At 36.6% G+C, this 24,036-nt stretch overlaps 2 protein-coding genes across 2 annotated transcripts; one reads left to right on the top strand and one right to left on the bottom strand.

Moving 5' to 3' along the window:
- Nucleotides 1-388: 388 nt before the first annotated feature.
- OR4C11 (olfactory receptor family 4 subfamily C member 11) lies at nucleotides 389-1,321 on the top strand. The gene has a single exon (XM_003920083.3). The coding sequence runs from the start codon at nucleotides 389-391 to the stop codon at nucleotides 1,319-1,321; it is 933 nt and encodes a 310-aa protein (XP_003920132.2).
- Nucleotides 1,322-14,293: 12,972 nt separating this feature from the next.
- Nucleotides 14,294-15,226, bottom strand: OR4C16 (olfactory receptor family 4 subfamily C member 16). The gene has a single exon (XM_003920082.2). It carries the CDS (start codon nucleotides 15,224-15,226, stop codon nucleotides 14,294-14,296), a length of 933 nt encoding a protein of 310 aa, XP_003920131.2.
- Nucleotides 15,227-24,036: the final 8,810 nt, after the last annotated feature.

Here is a 24,036-nt window from a genome sequence, read left to right as displayed (position 1 = left end):
TATTTTTCTATTTCTCATTGCATTAAATTATTTTTTTATTTCTCATTGCATTAAATTATTTTTCTGTTTCTCATTGCATTAAATTATTTTTCTATTTCTCCTTGCATTTCATGTGTAATTTTGTCTTGGCACTGCACTCCAGTCTAGACGACAGTGCAACACTCTTAAAAAAAAAAAAAAAAAGTAATTTGGTAAATATATTGAATAGTTACTATGAATTCCATTTTAGAAAAAATACACAGAATGGTAAATAATAACCCATTGTAAAGTTGCAATTTCATTGCTAAGAACATGCATTTGACCCCCAAATTTAGCATTGATTTTCCTTTTTTTTCCCCTTGCAGATTAACTATTTCTAATCTGTGGTTTCTCCACATCAACTGAAATAATGAAGCAAAATAACAGTGTGACTGAATTCATACTGTTAGGATTAACACAGGATCCCTTGAGGCAGAAAATCGTGTTTATAATATTCTTAATTTTCTATGTGGGAACTGTGGTGGGGAATATGCTCATTATTGTGACCATCAAGTCCAGCCAAACCCTGGGAAGCCCCATGTACTTCTTCCTATTTTATTTGTCCATTGCTGATTCTTGCTTTTCAACTTCCACAGCCCCTAGATTAATTGTGGATACTCTCTCTGCAAAGAAAATTATATCCTACAATGAGTGCATGACACAAGTCTTTGCACTACATTTATTTGGCTGCATGGAGATCTTTGTTCTCATCCTCATGGCTGTTGATCGCTATGCAGCCATCTGTAAGCCTTTGCGTTACCCAACCATCATGAGCCAGCAGATCTGCATCATCCTGATTATTCTTGCCTGGATAGGATCTTTTATACATTCTACAGCTCAAATTATCCTGGCCTTAAAATTGCCCTTCTGTGGACCCAATTTGATTGATCATTATTGCTGTGATTTGCAGCCCTTGTTGAAACTTGCCTGCATGGACACTTACAAGATCAACCTGCTGTTGGTGTCTAATAGTGGGGCAATTTGCTCAAGTAGCTTCATGATTTTGATAATTTCATACATTTTCATCTTGCATTCTCTGAGAAACCACAGTGCAGAAGGGAGGAAAAAGGCTCTCTCTACCTGCACATCTCACATAATTGTAGTCATCTTATTCTTTGTCCCATGTATATTCATTTATACACGTCCCCCAACCACTTTCCCCATGGACAAGATGGTGGCAGTGTTTTATACTATTGGAACACCCTTTCTCAATCCACTCATCTACTCGCTGAGGAATGCAGAAGTAAAAAATGCCATGAGAAAGTTGTGGCATGTCAAAATTATTTCAGAAAACAAAGGATAACCTGAGTACTTATTCAGTCAAATCATGATTTAACTAAGTATAGATATCAAATATTAAAGTATCTGCATATTGTGGGAATAATATGGCATCATATATGTTTGTGGGTTCCTATGTTTTCTAGTTAACAGAGCTATGATTACCAAGACATTGCCTTTTGTGTCAAAACTAGGTATAGATTAATTCAGGTTATTACGGACCAATGGTCTTTCCTTTTCAGATTATCTTCCTTTCCAGCCATTCATTTTCTAAGGTGTAAGCCTGACTACCCCTATGCACTCTAGGCTAATGTATCGAATTTTCTTACTTCATTGTGCTACTGATCATAGACTCATAACGTCACTGAAATCTTCAGTTTGGCTCCTTCTTTTCCTAAGAGCTCAATTCTGCCGTTACTGATTGTGAACAACACATCACAACTCTGTCTACACTCTGGTTTAATTTAAAAAAAAAATTTACACAATCGCAACTGCTCAAATTTGTGAGCAGCCACAAAGAAATATCAAACTCCTTCCATAACACATTTACAATAAGGTATCAACCTTCCACCTGAACACTTCTAGGGCAAAGGAACTAACTCAGTATGCCAAGATGCCCTTTTCATTTTATCACTATTTTGTATTTGAAAAGCTCTATATTTTTGTGTCAGAAGCTAATATACTAGAGATAAAATATATTTTCTGACCTTGAAGTGCAGAAGAGTAGAAGATGGTTAAAACCAAAAATGGTATAACTCATTGTGTTTAAAGTTGGGTGATGTCAATGAAATAAATAAAGTTATTATAGGCATTCAGAAAACACCCAGGACACTTGTCTCTACTGGGTTTAGAGAGAATCCACTACTGCTATAGGAAGTCACCTCTCTATCCTGTCCTTAGATTTGGGACTGCATAGGTTAACAGTCAAGTTTTGTTTTAATTGGATTAAATAGAAACCTAAGAGAATTTTATTGATATCACTCAAAAATAAAAAGAGGGAGTCTTTATGGAACATGTTTCAGTATCTGAACATTTAGCATCATCAACTTTAAATAGTCCATATATAAAGGAAAGAGAGGAGCAGCCTTCTGGTATGAATGTATAAGAGGGTAATCATAAAGTGGGGCAAAGGAACATCCATTTAGGTTGGTATCTGGCAGGTAACTGAGATTTAAAATAGGAGAGATAAGAGGTGAACAAACACTAGAATATCATTTACAAACAGTTAATAGCACGTAACCTGGCATAGTGCATTCTACTTTTCACTCTTCTGCTTCCATCTCAATTCCTCATTTTACCTGAATGCTGACACAAGGTGCAAGAGACAGAGGATTGAAAATCTATTTATATTGAAGTCCCACAAGAAAATTTTTTGGTTAATTGATTGGACTACTGAATACTTAATAAAATTTCCTTCCTCTTTTGACCTCCTTTTCTCTTGCCTTCCCCTCTATTTTCTATCATGCTTTGTATAAACACTTTTAGAAGACACCATTGAGAGGCAGGCTGTAAAAACAAAGTAAAATTAGTGGAGAATATATATGGGTAAATAAGCATATGAAAACATGCTCAACACTATATGTTATTAGGGAATTGCAAATTAAAACAATGAGATACAACTACACTCCTATTAGAATAACCAAAATTCAAAATAATGACAACACTAAATGTTAACAAGGATATGAAACAACAGGAACTCTTATACATTGCATAGAGAGGGAAATAAAAATCGGCATTGAAGAAGCTTAAAGTATTCCAAATAGGTATAACCTAAAAAGATCATCATAAAGACACATTATAAATAAAATGTTAGAATGAAAAGGCAAACAGGTTATGGAAAGTCATGTTAGCAGCAGGCAGACTAGGAGTTCTCCAGCTTCACTCTCCTGACGCTGACAGAAATCCAACTAGCAACTATCCATGGGCAAAAAATACTATCAAAAGTATCCCAGAACTCAACAGCGGGTCTAAGACACCCTTTTGGACCAGAGAACTGAGAAAAGCCACATTTTCACATCTTCCTCAACCCAGGAGCCAACTGAGAGTCAGTATTACCTGTAGAGAGAGCATCTAGCCCCATCCAATCCCAGCTGCTGCATTATGACTCCACTAAGCCTCAGTACCCTGCTTAAGACTACCGTAGGCTGGGAGGCAAGCCCAAGTCAACATATATCAGGCATAGTTTTAGGCCCTGCCATACTTGTGTGGCCTCGCAGCAAGCCCATAGACCTCACACAGTTTCAGATTCCAGCACACAGCTCTGCAAAACTACAGATTCCAGACAACCATGGCACAGCTAGGAAAGATAACCTGTCACCTTGTCTAATCAGAGATGTTTGCAGTATCCAACTAGCAGCTTCACTTGGTGTCAGCATGATCTCATCAGTCCATGGAGCATAGCCAGCAGTATCATTTGACCACGAAACATAAAATATTATCCAGCACAACTAAATAACCCAGCACTAGAGTCTGCTTGTCTGGAGTTGCTACCGGCCAGTTTATTCAGAATCCAGACTAGACAAATAATAAAAGTCTATCACCACCAAAGAACAGTCACAAAGGCTAGAAGACATGGTCATCTTCTTAAATGCACTGGCATCAATCTAAAGACACAACGATTATTTAAAAATCAGGTAAATATGATACCACAAAAGGAACTAATAAGGCTCCAATAATAAACTCAGAAGAAGTACAGACTTGTGAAACAACTGACAAAATAATTCAAAAAATTCATTTTAAAGAAGTTCAAAGAACTTTAAGAAAACATAAACACAAAATTAAATAAAATTTGGAAAACTATTTTTGAACAAAATGAAAGATTTTACAAAAAAAATAGAAACAATTTTTTAAAAATCAAAATCCTAGAGATAAGGAATAAAATAACTACATTGAAAAATTCAATAGAAAGCTTCAAAAGCAAACTTGAAAAAAAAAAAAAAAAAAAAAAAAAAAAACAGAAAAAATCAGTGAGCTCAAAGCTAAGACCCTTGAAACTATCCAATTAGAGGAGCAAAATTTAAAAAGGAATAAAAAAATAAAGAAGGACTACAGGAATCATGGGACATCATCAGACAAACTACCATTTGTATTTTTAAAAGTTTATGAAGAAGAGATAGCAAAAGACCCAGAAAACATATTTAAGAAAGTAATGGCTCCAGATTTTTTAATGATTGCCATTCTAACTGGTGTGAGATGGTATCTCAGTGTAGTTTTGACTGGCATTTCTCTAATGATCAGTGATGATGAGCATTTTTTCATAAGTTTGTTGGCCTCATATATGTCTTCTTTTGAAAAGTATCTGTTCATATCCTTTGCCCACTTTTGAATCGGTTTGTTATTTTTTTCTTGCAAATCTGTTTTAGTTCTTTGTAGATTCTGGATATTAGCCCTTTGTCAGATGGGTAGATTGCAAAAATTTTTTCCCATTCTGTTGGTTGCTGCTTCACTCTAATGGTGGTTTCTTTTGCTATACGGAAGCTCTGAAGTTTAATTAGATCCCATTTGTCTATTTTGACTTTTCTTGCCATTGCTTCTGGTGTTTTGTCATGAAGTCCTTGCCTATGCCTATATCCTGAACGGTTTTGCCTAGGTTTTCTTCTAGGGTTTTTATGGTGTTAGGTCTTATGTTTAAATCTTCAATCCATCTGGAATTAATTTTAGTGTAAGGTGTCAGGAAGGGGTCCAGTGTCTGCTTTCTGCATGTTGCTAGCCAGTTTTCCCAACACCATTTATTAAACAGGGAATCCTTTCCCCATTGATTGTTTTTGTTGGGAAGGTGAGGAGAGATAATGTTGGGAGAAAAGCCAGATATAGATGATGGGGGGATGGAGGCAGCAAACTACCTTGCCATGTATGTACCTATGCAACAACCCTGCATGATCTGCACATGTATCCCAGAACCTAAAGTACAATTTTTAAAAAATACAAAAACTAGCCAGGTGAGGTGGCACATGCCCATAATCCCAGCTACTTAGGAGGCTGAGACAGAAGGGAAAAAAAAGAAAATAAAATAATAGCTAAAACTTTCCTAAATCTGGGGAAAGCCAAGATCATCCAGGTGCAGGAAGCTCAGGGGTCACCAATCAAATTCAACTGAAAGAGGAATTCACCAAGACAATCATAATCAAATTATCAAAGAAAAAGTGTACTGAAAATAGTAAGAGTTTAAAAAAATTCACATCCAAAGAAAGCCAAATACAGCTTTCAGAAGATTTTTCAACAGAAGCTCTCTAATCAAGAAGAAATTGGGATTATATATTCAACAAGTTTTTAAAAATATAAAACAAAAGATTGCCAACTAAGAATACTTTATCTGGCAAAGCTGTTCTTCAGAAATGAGAGAGAATAAAAACTTTCCCTGACAAACAAACATTAAGGGAATTCATCACCAGGAAGTCTTCACAGGAATTGCTGAAAGACTGATAATTAATAACAAGACATACATGAAACTAAAAAATGTCACTGGCATCAGTAATTCATACTCAGAATTCTCCAATACTATAAGGTTAATATGTAAAGCAATTTCATTACTACTTGAGGTTTAAAAGATGAAACTATTGAAAACAACTGTAGCTACAATAAATTGTTAAGCCATAAAAATTACTACAAACAAATGTAAATGTTGACATCAAAATCATAAAAGGTGAATAGGATTAAAGTGTAGTTTTTGTTGGTAATTAAAGGCAAGTTGCTATCAGCTCAAAGTATCCTGTTATAATGATAAGATATTTTATGTAAGCCCCATGGTAACCATGAAACAAAAACCTATAGTCATTGCACATAACATAAAAAGAAGGGATTCAAAGCATACCACCACATACAACCTTGAAACTACCAAAAGAGATAAGAGAGGAAGAATCAAAAGATCTGTGGGAAAAAAAAAAATCAGAAAACAAATTATAAATGGCAGTAGCAAGTTCTTACCTATAGATAATTACCTTAAATATAAATGAGTTATATTCTCCAGTAAAACATATACAGCAACTGATTTGATTAAAAAATGAGATATAACAATATGCTGCCTATAACAGACTCATTTTACCAGTAAGAACAGACATAGACTAAAAGTGAAGGGATGAAAGAAAATATTCCATGCAAATGGAAACCAAAAAGAGAGCAGAGGTAGCTATATTTATATCTCAAAATAAACTTTTAGTCAAAAACTATAAAAAGACACAAAGAAGATAATTATATTAATATAATGATAAAAGGATGAATTCACCAAGAGACACAACAATTAACTATATATGCATTATACAGCAGAGCATCTAAATACATAAAGAAATTATTAGCCAGGTGTAATGACTCATATCTGTAGTGCTAGTTACTCTGCAGGCTGAGGCAGAAGTATCACTGAGTTCAGGAGTTCAAGACTGCAGTGAGCTGTGATAGCACCCCTGCACTCCAATCTAGATTCCAGCCCTGTCTCAAAAAATAAAAATAAATAATTTGAATAATATTAAATATTGAAAAAATTAAAAATAAAAATAAATAAATAATTTTATAAAGCAATTATCAAATGTTCTGAAGGGAGAGAGAGAGTCTGCAATAAAATAATAGTATCATATGTTTAAAAATGATCAGATCCATTGAAACAAGACAAGGATGCCCATTCTCACAATTTACTTTCATATTTAACATAGTACTGAAAGTACGAGCCAGAACAATTAGGCAAGATAAATAAATAAAAGAGACTCAAATGAGAAAGGAGGAGCACAATTATCACTGTTTACAGATGACATAACAAAAAAGAAAAACAAATACAAACCTGTTAGACAGTATCAAAAAATACAGTAAAGTTGCAGAACACAAATTAATATATGAAAATTAGGTGAATTTTTATGCACTAATAACAGTCACTGAAAATGATATTAAGAAAACAATTTCATTTAGAATAGCATCAAAAATAATAAAATTATTTTATTTTACTTTGATTATTATTCTTGTAAGACAGGGTCTCAGTCTGTTTCCTAAGCTGGAGTAGAGTGGTGCAATCGTGGCTCGCTGCAGCCTCAATCTCCTAGATTCAAGCAATCCTCCAGCCTCAGCCTCCCAAATAGCTGGGACTAAAGGCATGCACCACCATACCCAGCTTTTTTTTTTTTTTTAATTTTTTGTAGAGACAAGTTCTCACTCTGTTGCCCAGGAATGCACCACCATGCTTAGCCAAGTTAACCAAGGAAAGAAAAGACTTGTGCCAAAAAACTACAAATCATTGGTGAACAAAATTAAAGAGACACAAATAAATGAAAAGGCACCCTATGTTCATAGATTGAAAGACTTGACCTTGTTAATAGTTCATATAACAGAGGGAGCATTCAATCCAATTCCTATCAAAATTCCCACGGCTTTTTATACAGAAACAAAAGAAAATATTCTAAAATCCATGTGGACCCCGTAAGAACTCAGATTGAGAGGAATCTTTAGAAAGAACAAAGCTGCAGACACCATATTTCTTGACTTCAAAGTATTTTACGAAACTATACTAATTTTAGCAGTATGACACTAGCATAAAACTAGACATATAGTCCAATGGAACAGAATAGAGATCCTACAAATAAATCCAGGCAGATATGGTAAACTGATCTTCAACAAGAATGACAAAAATACACCATAAGGAAAAGATGGTCTCTTAAACAATGATACTGGGAAAACTGAATATCCATAAGCCAAATGATAAAAAAGAGACTCATTGTACAGTATCATTTAAAAATCAATTCAAAATTAATTAAGAGATTTAAAGACAAAAACCTACAACTGTAAAACTTTTTTTTTTTTTTTTTGAGACGGAGTTTCACTCTTTTTTTTTTTTTTTTGAGACAGAGTTTCACTCTTGTTACCCAGGCTGGAGTGCAATGGCACGATCTCGGCTCACCGCAACCTCCGCCTCCTGGGCTCAGGCAATTCTCCTGCCTCAGCCTCCTAAGTAGCTGGGATTACAGGCACGCACCACCACGCCCAGCTAGTTTTTTGTATTTTTAGTAGAGACGGGGTTTCACCATGTTGACCAGGATGGTCTCGATCTCTCGACCTCGTGATCCACCCGCCTCAGCCTCCCAAAGTGCTGGGATTACACTCTTGTTACCCAGGCTGGAGTGCAATGGCTCGATCTTGGCTTACTGCAAACCTCCACCTCCTGGGTTCAGGCAATTCTCCTGCCTTAACCTCCTGAGTAGCTGGAATTACAGGCATGTGCCACCATGCCCAGCTAATGTTTTATATTTTTAGTAGAGACGGGGTTTCACCATGTTGACCACGATGGTCTCGATCTCTTGACCTTGTGATCCACCTGCCTCGGCCTCCCAAAATGCTGGGATTACAGGCTTGAGCCACCACGCCCGGCTAACTGTAAAACTTTTAGTAGAAAACATACAGAAAAAGATTCATCACATTGGTCTTGGCGGTGATTTCATAGATACAACATCAAAATCACAGGCAACTAAAGACAAATAAGTCAAGTGGAATGATGCCAAATGAAAAACTTCTATACAGCAAAGGAATCAATCAACAGAGTAAAAGATAACCAGCATGACATGATTTGGCTGTGTCCTCATCAAAATCTCAACTTGAATTGTAGCTTCAGTAATTCCTATGTGTTGTGGGAGGGACCTGGTGAAAGATAATTGAATCATGGGGGCAGTTTCCCCGATACTGTTCTCTTAGTAGTGAATAGTCTCATAAGATCTGAGGGTTTTGTAAGGGGAAACCCCTTTCACTAGGTTTTTCACTCTCCCTTGTTTGCCACCTTGTAAGACATGCCTTTCACCTTCCACCATGATTGTGAGCACTTCCCAGCCACATAAAACCATGAATCCATTAAACCTCTTTTTCTTTATAAATTACTCAGTCTCAGGTATGTCTCTATTAGCAGCTTGAGAACAGACTAATACACAGCAGAAAAGGAGAAAATATTTACGTAGGATGTATCTGATAAGAGACTGATACTCAAAATATATAAGGAATTTCAACTTAATTTCCAAAAACAAATAATCTAATTTAAAATGGGAAAAAAGAATTGAATAACCATGAAAAGATGTTCACCATCATATCATTAAAGGATTGTTGATTAAAACAACAGGAGATTACTATACACCTATTTAGGATACCAAACTGAAATATTGACAAGACAAAATGCTGGTGTGGGTATGGAACGACAGAGACTCTTATTAGGAACTATTGTTATTAGAAACTCTTGGTTTGAGAATTCTCTACCAAGGCGAAATAGTATCGTCACTTTGTAAGACAGTTTGGAAGGTTTTTTTTACAAAACTAAGCATACTCTTACCGTATAATCCAGCAATCATGCTTCTTTGTATTTACCAAAAGCAATTGAAAACTTATGTCACAAAAACTGGTACTCATATGTTTACAGCAAGTTTACCCAGAAATGCAAAATGTGGAAGCAATCAAAATGTCTTTGGTAGGTGAATGTATAAATAAACTATGGTACATCCACACAATAAAATAGTGTTCAGTGCTAAGAAGAAATGAGCCATTAAGTCATAAAAAGACATGGAAGGGCCAGGCACCATGGCTCACACCTGTATATTTTGTTAAACAAAATTTACAAAGAACCCTTAAGACTCAACAATTAAAAAGGCAAGCAACCCAATTTTAAAAACACTAGTCAGCAAATCTCAAAAGACACCTCACCAAGGAAGATATATAGAGATAAGAAATAAGGATATAAAATGATGTCATTGGGAATTACAAATTAAGACAATGAGTTATCACATATACCTACTTGACTAGCTAAAATCCAAAACACTGACAAGACCAAATGTTAAGGATATGTTTAATTTCACTACCCATATTTAATAGTCCTAAAAATGTGTTTAAGTCATCCGAAAGGAGGTGTTGCCTTGGTCACCTGGTTTGGGGGTAAGATCACTCCCCAGCCAAAGAGGAACTGAACAGAACCATTTGAGAATTTCTCTATGAACAGAGCAAATATGGGCATACCAACATTTTTAAACTAGCAGTTAACACCTTGTATGCAGACATCTTCTGTTCTGCTGGAGAAGAATGTGTTTTAGAAATGAAGGAATAATGTAATTTGGAATAAGTACATTGAAGCCTTAGGTACCTCTATGAAGTCTCTTAAAAAGTATTGGTCACAATACAACAGCATCCATTTTGAGGAATAATTTAAAAGTTTAGAGGGGAAATTTCAAAATAATTTTCTCAAACTTAAGACATAAGCTTTTGTTGTTGTTGTTGTTGTTGTTGTTGTTGTGGCCAGGCACCACAGCTCATGCCTTGTTTTTTGTTTTTTGCATTATTGATATGTTTGAATTATCAACTTATGCATGTGCTCCTTTATAGTTTAATGCAGACAGATCATCCAGTTGGTTATATTATGTACTTTTTGGTTTTCTTCTTTTCATGTCATTGTATTATGAAAAGAAAACTAATGAAAGTCTGCTTTAAAAATTGGGATTTCTGATATCCATACAAATGTATTTCCTGTGCCATCTGAATGGTCACTAACATAAGAGTAAAATTAAAAAGTGTGGGTTAATACGCAATGATAAAAAGAACCAGATAGAAAATACCAGCTGGTGAAAGATTTTGTTGCATTTTTGGAAACATGGAAATGGGCATTATTAGATAACTGACTTAGCAGGGCAGGGGAAGTTGCAGTCATCTGAGTAAACAGAGAAAACTAGCAAGCTAGTTCACTTGCAAAATTCCCGAGATGGGCTGGGCACAGTGGCTCACACCTGTAATCCCAGGATTTTGGGAGGCCGAGGTGGGTGGATCACCTGAGGTCTGGAGTTTGAGATCAGCTTGATCAACATGGCAAAACCCCGTCTCTACTAAAAATACAAAAAATTAGCCAGGCATGATGGCTCATGCCTGTAGTCCCAGCTACTTGAAAGTAGCTCAACCTCCACCTGGGAGGTGGTGGTTGCAGTGGGCTGACATCATGCCACTGTCCTACAGTCTGGGCAACAGAGTAAGACTCCATCTAAAAACAAAACAAAACAAAAAAACTCCCAATACACTGAAGACTTGGCTATAGTTGCAATAATTGTCCAGTTACAGTTATCCTTGGTTGTGCAAGTGCTAAGAGAGATTCCACTACATTCTCTGTATTCTAGATAAAGTAATCTCTGTCCTAATCTATACTAACAACTCTAGCTACTCCCAACAAACAGAACCAAGTACTGCCGCCAGAACAGTAACTCTTTTTTATCTGCTGATTTACTCATATAAGGGGCACTATTTTGTGGTTCCTACTGTGTTTCTACTGCTTTCCTGGCAAATATGTTTTCCTCTCCAGAAACCAGGACCAAACTAAAGACTCTAAAAGTGAGTTCCTGGGAGTGTTGACACTTCGCTTTCACCACTTGGGTCTAAGAATGATGTATGTTAGTCTGTTAGGCAAATGGGGACCCCACACCATATATAAGCATCAGTTCAGTGTTCAATGCATATACTGAATCCTGAGGACAGCATCCCAAATCCTCACAGAGATGGCTTCTAGCTAGTTTCTTAATCAAACTCTTAACAGGCTTTTTCTGTCTTCTATCAGGGTGGCTGCTTATGCCTGACAGGTTACATGGTAAAATCAGTGAATTCTGAGATCATGAGAACACTTTCTTATCTCCTTTGTCCACAAATTGGTAACATGTTCTCAGCAATGATTAAAGGATATTATGTCAATATATCCATCAGGCTGCAAGCCACCAATTGCTGGTGTAGGTGAAGGTATTTTTGGAGATGGGAGGCAAACCTGTATCTAAACTATTTATCATTTCTGATGACAAATTACTGTCACCTTCAGGGTGAAAAAGGTCTGATATCATCAACTTGCTGCCAGGTGATGACCATTTTCCCAGCAGACAGCATCATATTGAGTGTTCAGCATGGTATCTGCTACTGGCAGGTTGCACACTCAGAGGTGGCAGAAGGCAGATCAGCATCTATGACAGGGAGTCCATAACACTGTGACTAGGAATAACCTGCATGCTTGTCACTACAGACACTCTGCTCATGTGCTATCATTTGGATAGCCTTAGGCTGGATAGATAGAACACAGTTCACTCTGATCACCTGGCTAGTTAAAGCCTTTTCTCTTCTACAACTTTCTAGTTAGTTCCCACTCCAATAGGTCTGTTCACACAAATGTTTCATAGACTACCTTGCCCAGTGTTTTCATCTTCCAGTTGGATTAAAAAAAAAAACCCAGGTTATTTGCTGCTACCCTTGAGTCAATGTATATTGTTAATTTAGGATATTTCTCCCTATATACAAAGCAGAAAAAGAGTTTGTCAGGTCTTTGTCCACTAGCATAATTTCCCTATGCTTCTTACCTGTGAGACTTCCTTGGAATTGCTCTGGGAAGGGCAGCTGTTCTATACAGTTGATGTCAATGAATTGAGGTGACTTGTCTGAAAACCAGACCAAAATCAGTTCCTTCTCTGTCAGTTGATTATACAGTACTCCCAATGAGCCCATACATGTGAGTTGAGACAGGGGCATTGATTTAGCATGTTACAGTGTAATAGGATCAGAATCATCCATTTGTTCATGAAGTATTCTTGCCTTATGACACACTCAGTCCCGGGTCTTACCACTTTTGGCTGGTGTACCCTCAAGAACTTAATTAAGTCTTGTTGAATTCAACAATATCAATTCCATAATGGGTTTCAGTTGAGGTTGAAAAGTTTTTTTTAATATTCTTGGTCAGTCACTCAGTATCTCTTATACTTGTTATGTACAAGTGAGCTTGTTTTATCCTCTCTATATGAAGGGAGAGAAGTATGCATTTACCTAGTGACATTTCTATAATCAAATTGAATATAAAGTACTCAGGAAAAGGAGCACTGATAGAGACATCATTATTTTCCATCATAAAACATGTGCTTTTAGCATGAAACAAACAAGTTAATAAAAGAGACAAAAGGTGATAGCAATTTCCACTGCAGAAATATACCTCTCATCCAAACATCTCTACCTTGTCTAAGTTCCTCTCTTCTCCATTGTATAAAAATCTCACTACAATAATTTATATCTTGATAAACTATTTTTCTAATTCCAAAAATATGCCTCTAGGTTATCAGATACTTTATTGAATCTGTTGATACTTTCAAATTTCCTACAATCAACTGGTTACACCCTTTATTTCCAGCCCACATAGTATCTCTGCCTTAATTTGAACTATTTATCCTATAGTCATAATATCCTTCTAATATAAACAAAATACTGTAGTTACTATGGTTCAAGAGAAACATTAATAGTCCCCCAAATTAGAAGGGATCAAATTAGGACCAAAAAGTGATTTTATAAAAATAATAATTATATGACTACAACCCCAACAGTGACAGTCTTCTTAAGATCAAGAACTCTTTCAGTGAGAGTCTTCTTAAGATCAAGGGTAAATTTACTTTCTGTGTTCTGTCATGATTCTAGAAGTATCTAGGTAAATTTATGGAAAGATTTTAGCATATAGCTCAAAGAATTGAAAGGGAGATTATCTAGGCCATGAATACCATTCCTTACAACATAAAGCTTCTACAACTATTGAAATATGGTACTTTCTGTTCAGTCAGGAAGAACAACTAAGTTGATCATGAGATATAAAGAATCTAACATGTCTAATAAAGAAAACCATTAAGAAGAGGAAAAACCTGTTGAACAGTTGGTATATAGATAGGTAACTATTAGCAGGGAATTCCAGAAGTAAACATGGAGAAGAACAGGCAAACTGCAGATCTAAACCACAAGTGACACCAAGCAGCCAGGAGTACCAGAGACACAGCAGTGAAGGCAATGAGCTTTACATATCTGTTCGTATGGCAAGCTGCCTTTTTGGCCACATAAAACTAATTCAACATTAACCAGTGTTATTCATCCGCCCTGTCTGTTCTCCCAAAGGAACTAACCCTCATGCACCAAGACAAGATTACATTAAATCAACAATAAGATGATATGCTCTATTGATTTCTTCTAGGGCACTCTCCAAACTTGAAGAAGGATTTGAAATCTTCATTTATCTTTTGTCATCTGAAATCAATTTCTTGCTCCATAGCTTCCTCATGGCACTTTTCACTTCTGTGTTCTTCAGGGTATAAATCAGAGGGTTGAGCAAAGGTGTTCCAAGTGTATAAAACACAGCTATCATCTTATCCATGGGGAAGGTAGTGGCAGGCCGTGTGTATATAAATATGCAAGGTCCAAAGAACAAGATGATCACAATGATGTGGGAAACACAGGTGGAAAGGGCTTTCTTTCTCCCTTCAGCACTGTGGTTTCTCAGAGAATGCAGGATGACGCCATAGGAGAACATTAGCATGACAAAACTCACTGTACAAATGGCCCCACTGTTGGAAACCAGGAGTAGGTTGACCACATAGGTGTCTGAACAGGCAAGTTTCAACAAGGGCTGCAAGTCACAGAAATAGTGATCGATCACATTGGGGCCACAGAAAGGCAAACTCAGGGCAAGAAAAATCTGAGCTAAAGAATGCAGGCAGGATCCCACCCAGGCCGCAGCCACCAACACACCACAGACCTGGTGGTTCATGATGGCCACGTAGTGCAGAGGTTTACAGATGGCCACATAGCGGTCAACAGCCATAAGGATAAGGATGAAGATCTCCAGGCAGCCAAAGAAATGAGATGAAAAGACTTGGATCATGCACTCACTAAAGGAGACAGTTGTCTTCTTCAAAAGGGTATCTGCAATCATTCTAGGGGCTATGGAAGTAGAAAGGCAGGTATCAGATAAAGATAAGTAGAAAAGAAAGAAGTACATTGGGTTCTTAAGTGCCTGGCTGGTCTTGACGATAATAATAATTAGCAAATTACCCAACAATGTGCCCAAGTAGAGAAGCAAAAAAATAACAAACACGATTTTCTTCCAAAAAGGATGCTGTGTCAATCCCAGCAGAATGAACTCAGTCACATTATTATTCAGTTGCATGGTTCTCATGAGTTAGGGGAAGTATAAATGTGAAATGGTCTACCTGCAAAAAATAAAGGAATTAATTTGTAGTGTGCTATGTGATTTTATGGAATGTTTTATGCAAAATCAAGTGTTTCTTATCAGATACATTCTGTGAGTGGTTTCTTAAAAAGTCACTTCAACACTTTGTTTCATAATTTTAATGGCCACTTCATGGGGTTATTATGAGTCTCAAATGTGCTTATGAACATGATACTTTGCTATAGCATTCTTCAAATGCAAGTCTTGGTTTGCTTTGGCATCAGTTAATATATATTTGACTGCTCTTGAAATTTCATGATACAAAGACCTACACCACCACCACCCTGTAGATAATATTAATACATAGTTTATACATTACATATTCATTGTATAGATTTATATAAATATGCTATTTATGAATACTTCGTATGCTCCACTTCTCTGTAAAATTTCTCCCAGATTACAAAAAGTAAAACACTTATGGCCTCTAAATAATCTGTTGCTACATCGATGTGTCCTTATAATATTTAGTACTGACATACACTGATAAACAGAAATGAATGCTCTTAGAAAATTGGATATCTCTTTAATATCCCTATTTCTAATTTTCTTCCTCTAATTCATTAAAAGCACCCCTAAAACACTCAGAATCCCTGAGGTTATGTTTAAATGAAATGAGGGTTGAGTACAGTATTACTACTCAATTGTTTGTTTTCACGATTCAAGTGTTTAGCTTGAATCGTGAAAACAAGAAAGTATTTTATAACTGTGGTGGTTTGAAGGGTTATTATTGAACCAGATCATGTTTGTAATGCCCAGTAGCGTTTTTATTATCCAGACATTCAAAAACCACACATTTCTGGAACAGAGCAGAGATTTGGAAGAAAGAGGGTGATGTGATTTTAGAGAAGAGAGAGTAGTTATTAACTGCCTTCTTCATTCAATTTATTTTCTGTCCTGGAAAAGTCAATCCTTCTTCAACTTTGAAATGTCGCTTTTGCCAATGAAGATTTGTTTTTTAAAAAATAATATAGAAACAAATATTATTACAAGGCTTCTTATTAAAGAAAAATTTTTTTCTTTATATTTTTGTTGTCAAGGTGACACTAGACAGTACATATATGCATATATAAACCAAAGTGTAATTTATTTAAATATAGTCTGGAAGCCTATTGTGTTTCTCCACATTCCCATGAATACCTTCAAAACACTGTGATGAGAGTTACAAGTTGGCCAAAACAGAATACAATAGACAAAATAGACATAAAATTCCCTTTATATATATTACTTTCTCTCCCCTGATGAATTTTCTTCTCCTCACCAGATTTGAAATATCCCTTATCTTCCTCTAAATTAAAAAAAATACCCCCAGGAAAACATCTGATGAAGTTATTCACTTTGGCATGCTAAGAATAAAACAGTATACACACACACACACACACACACACACACACACACACACACTCCTGTAACACACCTGTAACATTTATTCTCAAGTACAGTCCAGGGAAGGCAGAATGCAGCTCTAAAAAACACACATATTTATCTATATGGATGCACACATATATGTATATCTTTGGTATCTTTGGACTCTTTGGACTATGTAATCTTTGAAACATATCCTAAACTGTAAGGGAACTAAGTTGGTATTTTAATCATTACAATAAGCTCATTTTTTCCTTTATTCATTTCAAAGGGTAATTCATCATTAAGTATTTATGCTTGAAAATGTGGTAGGCTTTGGAGGCCTGATAATTTAGAAATATTTTTAATCTCTAATACTTTATGATTTTGAGCACTTCTTTAAGGGTATAGCCTTTGGTCTGTATATCAGCAATCCCATTAGACTTCATTTCTAGATAGTCTATATTATTTACCTTACATATTTGAACATAAAGTTTTTTAGATAAATTAAGGATTATAAATATATAATGTAATTAACTTGGTAATAATTATAGGTCTTCATCAAATATTTAGTCAATAGAGTAGTCAATAATCAGAGTATGTCTTTTTCCCGGGAATTCCTTTCCATTTCTACCTACATCAACTATTGTAACATTTCAAAATACAACTGCGAAATAACTTCATCTAAGCAGCCTTCATTGCCTCGTAATAAATCTCTGCAGATTTCTAAAGGCTTCCCTTATTCTTTTCTCATGCTATTATATATAATTGCTTAAACTAAACTATTTATGTATGCCTAGCTTCCATTCTGGAATAAGAATACTGGAAAGGTATGTGTTCTCTGGATGTTATTCTCCACTGTATCAAACCCAATCTCCATTATAATGTAGGTGCTTAGTGTTGCGTTTTGTTTTCTGTGCTATTGCTGTGCTATTTCTAATGGTGCTTAGTGTTTCCTAATTGAACATTCTCTCTTCCTTTAACAATGTATTAATAGTATCTAATTAGTACTATTCTGATGGCAAAACACATCCACATCATGGCTTATTGGAGATTTCTATGTATTATGAATGGGAGACAAATATGTTCCTCATATTAATGACAAATATGTTCCTCAATTAAAAAGCAAAAAAAAAAAAAAAAAGCCGGAGATCAATTTCAGATAACTCCGTGCATTAGCTCCATGACTTGGAGTAGAAGATGTATTCTGCAAGGCACCACACGGCTAAGAAAGACTTGGGGACTCTGACTCCCATAAAAGGGATCATCTCAAGAATTTGTTGGGTATTTTTCTTTATATGAATCCTTGGCTCTTAAGAGATTCAAGGAGAGCCTTAACGTTTTACATAGCCTTCTGATACTGCTGCACACTTTTGTGTATGCCTATGTGTATGACTCTAAATCCATTTTCTTGGCAGAGGAGTGTTAACATCTGTCATCAAATTCTCAAGGGAAAAGACACAAAAGTGGGTTACAATGGTCTGGAGACAAAGCATCACCGGTAATACAGCACATGTTCTTATAACTCCTGCACTCTCCACAACTCTTCAAACAAGATAAGCCAACTTTAGATGCCTGGATACAGTGATCAAAACAATAGCAAACAGACAATGTGGTTATGTTGGAGGTAACAGAGAATAGCTGAAAGAAAAGTGACCTGAAAGTGTTGAAGGACAGATAGGAGTGGAATCCAGGGTTAGGAGGCTCCTCCTATGCTTCTTTGTGGTATTGCAGAGGCCACACGAGAAGCATTGTTTTCCTTAAAAAATGGATGTGGAGAAATAGGAACACTTTCACACTGTTGGTGGGAGTGCAAATTAGTGCAACTGTTGAGGAAGACAGTGTGGCGATTCCTCAAGGACCTAGAAATAGAAATACCATTTAACCTAGCAATCCCGTTACTGGGTATATACCCAAAGACTTTTAAATTTTTCTATTATAAAGACATATGCACACCTATGTTCATTGCAGCACTGTTTACAATAGCAAAGACCTGGAACCAACCAAAATGTCCATGACAATAGACTGAATAAAGAAAATGTGGCACATATATACCATGAAATACTATGTGGCCATAAAAAATGATGAGTTCATGTCCTTCATAGGGACATGGATTAATCTGGAAACCATGATTCTCAGCAAACTGACACAAGAACAGAAAACCAAACACCACATGTTCTCACTCATAGGTGGGTGTTGAACAATTAGAACACATGGACACAGGGAAGGGAGCATCACAACTTCGGTCAGTTGGGGGGTGCTAGGGGAGGGACAGCGAGGCTGGGGAGGATGGGGGGGATAATGTGGGGAGAAATACCAGATATAGAGATATAGTATAGGTGACAAGGGGATGAAGCTAGCAAACCACCTTGCCATGCATTACCTATGCAACAATCCCGCATGATCTGCACATGTACCCCAGAACCTAAAGTACAACTAAAAAATAAAGAAATAAAAATAAAATAAAATAAAATAAAGCAGAAAAAAAAGAAATCTCTTAAACCACCCAACTCTCCCTAAATCAGTTATACTTGACTTCTATATTTAAGAGAATCCCCATCCTCACTAATATCTTTGCATAATTTATCATTCTCTGCAGTAAATAAACCAGGTTGTTCCAAGCTGCTGTATTCCTCCAAATTCTTAAATCCAAGTGTATTATAATCTACTCTCCTTGAGTTTCTTCCCATATATAACTGAGTCTCATGATTTCTGCTACCCAATCAAGGAATGCTCTTTAAAACAATCTGGCCATAGAATCAAATTATAATATTTAGTAGGCATTATCTATGCTTCCTATATCTGGTTGCCCCAAATGACATGAAATTAAAATTTAAATGTCCATCTTTCCAAATCATACTACACAGAGAGCATGAGCATTCTGGTGGGGCAAGGATAGATAAGATGGCATGTGGAAGGAGGTTGGGCAAAGGAGGGAAGTTTTTTTTTTACCCAAAGTATTTTGAGCAATGTCCCTACCACATATATAGCATATTATCTTTCCCTTTGATACATAAAATTTAGCCTCCATGTTTTCATGCTTACTCTGAACATTTTCTGAGGATTATTTAACTTTTCATACTAACTCTCAGATGTGTACCAATTTCAAATTATATTCTTATCATATTTTCAAAACAAGCAAGTAGTAACAATTCTATGCTGTGATAGACAATATTTTCTTCAAATCTGTCATTTGGAGATGAAAAATCTGGTATTCTCCAAAAACTTTATCAAGGTTACTTTCTCTATTAACCTTTTCTCTAATTCTTTATCAGACATAATCTCTTCTAAGCTTCTAGGACCTGTCAACTCTTAGTGAAGACTATCTTGCCCCAGTGGCTTGCATTTTTAAAAAACAGTGAACATTATTTACTCTGCCATCTCAAGAAACTGTAATAAAACTTATGACATGAAATGCATCCTTTACTCCCCACACAATCATGGCTTTTCACATGGCTGGTGCTCATAAAATATTTGTTGAATTCAAAAGATCATTTTATTCCAGAGATATTTCATTCCACTTATTTCCTATATTAACAGTAAGTTTTAGAAATTTGGGTTTTTTCTCTTTTTCGAAGAATGTGAGAACTGCATAGTTATGAGACATATGAAATTATTGTGAATTAATCTGTAATAACTCTCTGAGCTCCCAAAGATGGAAATAATCTTACCTGTTAGGAGAGTCCCTTAGTGTTGTCTGTCCATTCCTTTTTGAAACTAGCCTTCCTGTAAATTTTTTTTGAATGTTTCTTTCTGTAACCTTGAGAGAATAGTTTAATGCATAATGACGTAAGAGATTAGTATCCTAGAGAGAATTATTCCCTAAAGATTCCCTTCTTTTGCTAACCAGATTTAACTTTTGTTTTTTTTTTTTTTCTATTTAGCCTATAGTAAGTTAACCCTTCTCATATCCAGTAGCCACATATGAACAAGGGTGTGGAGATGTTAGGTACTTCAGGCACACCAAAGGTACTGGTAAAAAAGAGGAGAAATAAAATGGATGCTGGAGAGGATAACAGAAAACAAGAAGGATCAAAAATAATGCGACTGGTTTTTTTTTCGTTGTTGTTGTTTTTGTTTTTGTTTTTGTGGTTTTTTTTTTTTTTTTTGAGACAGAGTTTCACTCTTGTTACCCAGGCTGGAGTGCAATGGCGTGATCTTGGATGACCGCAACCTCCGCCTCCTGGGTGCAAGCAATTCTCCAGCCTCCCAAGTAGCTGAGACTACAGGTGTGCACCACCATGCCCAGCTAATTTTTGTATTTTTAGTAGAGACGGAGTTTCACCATGTTGAGCAGGATATTCTCGATCTTTTAACTCGTGATCCACTCGCCTCGGCCTCTCAAAGTGCTGGGATTATATGCGTGAGCCACCGTGCCCAGCCGGTCACTGGTTTTAAAAAAGTGGATAAGCAAGATATCAACTCTGCTGTCACCCAGTGCCCTAGGCCAGCATTCCCTGCATTAGGAAACAAACTTTTTTTTTTATTGCATTTTAGTTTTGGGGGTACATATGAAGAACATTAAAGATTGTTGCATAGGTACACACATGGCAGTGTGGTTTGCTGCCTTCCTTCCCCTCACCTGTATCTGTCATTTCTCCCCGTGCTCTCTTCCCACCTCCCCACCCCCCATTCCTCCCCCATTTCCCCCCAATGGACCACAGTGTGTAGTGCTCCCCTCCCTGTGTCCATGTGTTCTCATTGTTCAACACCCGCCTATGAGTGAGAACATGCGGCGTTTGATTTTCTGCTCTTGTGTCAGTTTGCTGAGAATGATGGTTTCCAGGTTCATCCATGTCCCTGCAAAGGACGTGAACTCATCGTTTTTGATGGCTGCGTAATATTCCATGGTGTATATGTACCACATTTTCCCTATCCAGTCTATCATTGATATGCATTTGGGTTGGTTCCAGGTCTTTGCTATTGTAAACAGTGCTGCAATGAACATTCGTGTGCATGTGTCCTTATAGTAGAATGATTTATAATCCTTTGGATATATACCAAGTAATGGGATTGCTGGGTCAAATGGAATTTCTATTTTTAGGTCCTTGAGGAATCGCCACACTGTCTTCCACAATGGTTGAACTAATTTACACTCCCACCAACAGTGTAAAAGTGTTCCTATTTCTCCACATCCTCTCCAGCATCTGTCGTCTCCAGATTTTTTAATGATTGCCATTCTAACTGGTGTGAGATGGTATCTCAATGTGATTTTGATTTGCATTTCTCTAATGACCAGTGATGATGAGCATTTTTTCATATGTTTGTTGGCCTCCTGTATGTCTTCTTTGGTAAAGTGTCTGTTCATATCCTTCACCCATTTTTGAATGGGCTTGTTTGCGTTTTCTTGTAGATCTGTTTTAGTCCTTTGTAAATTCTGGATATCAGCCCCTCGTCAGATGGGTAGACTGCAAAAATTTTTTCCCATTCCGTTGGTTGCTGATTCACTCTACTGACTGTTTCTTTTGCCGTGCAGAAGCTGTGGAGTTTGATTAGGTCCCATTTGTCTATTTTGGCTTTTGTTGCCATTGCTTTAGGCATTTTGGTCATGAAGTCCTTGCCTATGTCTATGTCCTGAATGGTTTTGCCTACATTTTCTTCTAGGGTTTTTATGGTGTTAGGTCTGATGTTTAAGTCTTTAATCCATCTGGAGTTGATTTTGGTATAAGGTGTCAGGAAGGGGTCCTGCTTCTGCTTTCTGCACATGGCTAGCCAGTTTTCCCAACACCATTTATTAAACAGGAAGTCCTTTCCCCATTGCTTGTTTTTGTCAGGTTTGTCGAAGATCAGATGGTTGTGGGTATGTTGTATTTCCTCTGAGGCCTCTGTTCTGTTCCATTGGTCTATATCTCTGTTTTGGTACCAGTACCATGCTGTTTTGATTACTGTAGCCTTGTAGTATAGTTTGAAGTCCGGTAGTGTGATGCCTCCTGCTTTGTTCTTTTTGCTTAGAATTGACTTGGCTATGCGGGCTCTCTTTTGGTTCCATATGAAGTTTAAGGTGCTTTTTTCCAGTTCTGTGAAGAAGGTCATTGGTAGCTTGATGGGAATAGCGTTGAATCTGTAAATTACTTTGGGCAGTATGGCCATTTTCATGATGTTGATTCCTAACCATGAACATGGAATGTTTCTCCATCTGTTTGTATCCTCTCTTATTTCGTTGAGCAATGGCTTGTAGTTCTCCTTGAAGAGGTCCTATATGTTTCTTGTTAGTTGTATTCCTAGGTATTTTATTCTCTTTGTAGCAATTGTGAATGGCAGTATGGGTTCACAGCTGAATTCTACCAGACATACAAAGAGGAGCTGATACCATTCCTTCTGAAACTATTCCAGACAATCCAAAAAGAGGGAATCCTTCCCAAATCATTTTACGAGACAAACATCATCCTGATACCAAAACCCGGCAGAGACTCAACAAGAAAAGAAAATTTCAGGCCAATATCCATGATGAACATAGATGCAAAAATCTTCAATAAAATACTGGCAGACCGATTGCAACAGCATATCAAAAAGCTCATCCACCATGATCAAGTAGGATTCATCCCAGGGATGCAAGGCTGGTTCAACATACGCAAGTCCATAAACGTAATTCACCACATAAACAGAACCAAAGACAAAAACCACATGATTATCTCAATTGATGCAGAGAAGGCTTTTGACAAAATTCAATAGCACTTTATGCTAAAAACCCTCAATAAACTAGGTATTGACGGAATGTGTCTCAAAACAATAAAAGCTATTTACGACAAACCAACAGCCAATATCATACTGAATGGGCAAAAACTGGAAGCATTCCCTTTGAAATCTGGCACTAGACAAGGATGCCCTCTCTCACCACTCCTATTCAATATAGTACTGGAAGTTCTAGCCAGAGCAATCAGGCAAGAAAAAGAAATAAAGGGTATCCAAATTGGAAAGGAGGAAATCAGATTGTCTCTATTTGCAGATGACATGATTGTATATTTGGAAGACTCCATCATCTCAGCCCAAAATCTCCTGAAACTGATAAACAACTTCAGCAAAGTCTCAGGATACAAAATCAACGTGCAAAAATCACAAGCATTCCTATACACCAGTAATAGACTTAAAGAGAGCCAAATCAAGAAAGACAATTACTCTTAATAAATCTTCTTAATTCACTTTTCTTTCCTTGAGAAATGAGTGAAGAGAGAATTATCTACAATAGCACTTTTATAGGATGATAATTACTATACTACTGTAGATAAAAAGTTGATGTTTTCTTAGAATGCTTCCAGAGGAAGAGGACTGAGTCCCTAAACAAGCTTTCTTGATGTCACTGTCCCATTCCAAAACAAAGCACCAGCATCATCCTCAGCACTGACATCATGTCTGTGGGCAGGGCTGCTCACAAATAAATCTGCATGTTTTTATATTAATAAATT

Source organism: Saimiri boliviensis, chromosome 6 (assembly GCF_048565385.1).
Source record: "Saimiri boliviensis isolate mSaiBol1 chromosome 6, mSaiBol1.pri, whole genome shotgun sequence".
Classification (NCBI taxonomy): domain Eukaryota; kingdom Metazoa; phylum Chordata; class Mammalia; order Primates; family Cebidae; genus Saimiri; species Saimiri boliviensis.
The sequence above is the reverse complement of the archived record's forward strand: the minus strand, read 5'-3'. Positions and strand labels throughout refer to the sequence as shown.

Bases quoted from the DNA above. Each gene is read 5' to 3' on its own strand.
- OR4C11 (XM_003920083.3), top strand. From the start codon at position 389: ATGAAGCAAAATAACAGTGTGACTGAATTCATACTGTTAGGATTAACA.
- OR4C16 (XM_003920082.2), bottom strand. From the start codon at position 15,226: ATGCAACTGAATAATAATGTGACTGAGTTCATTCTGCTGGGATTGACA.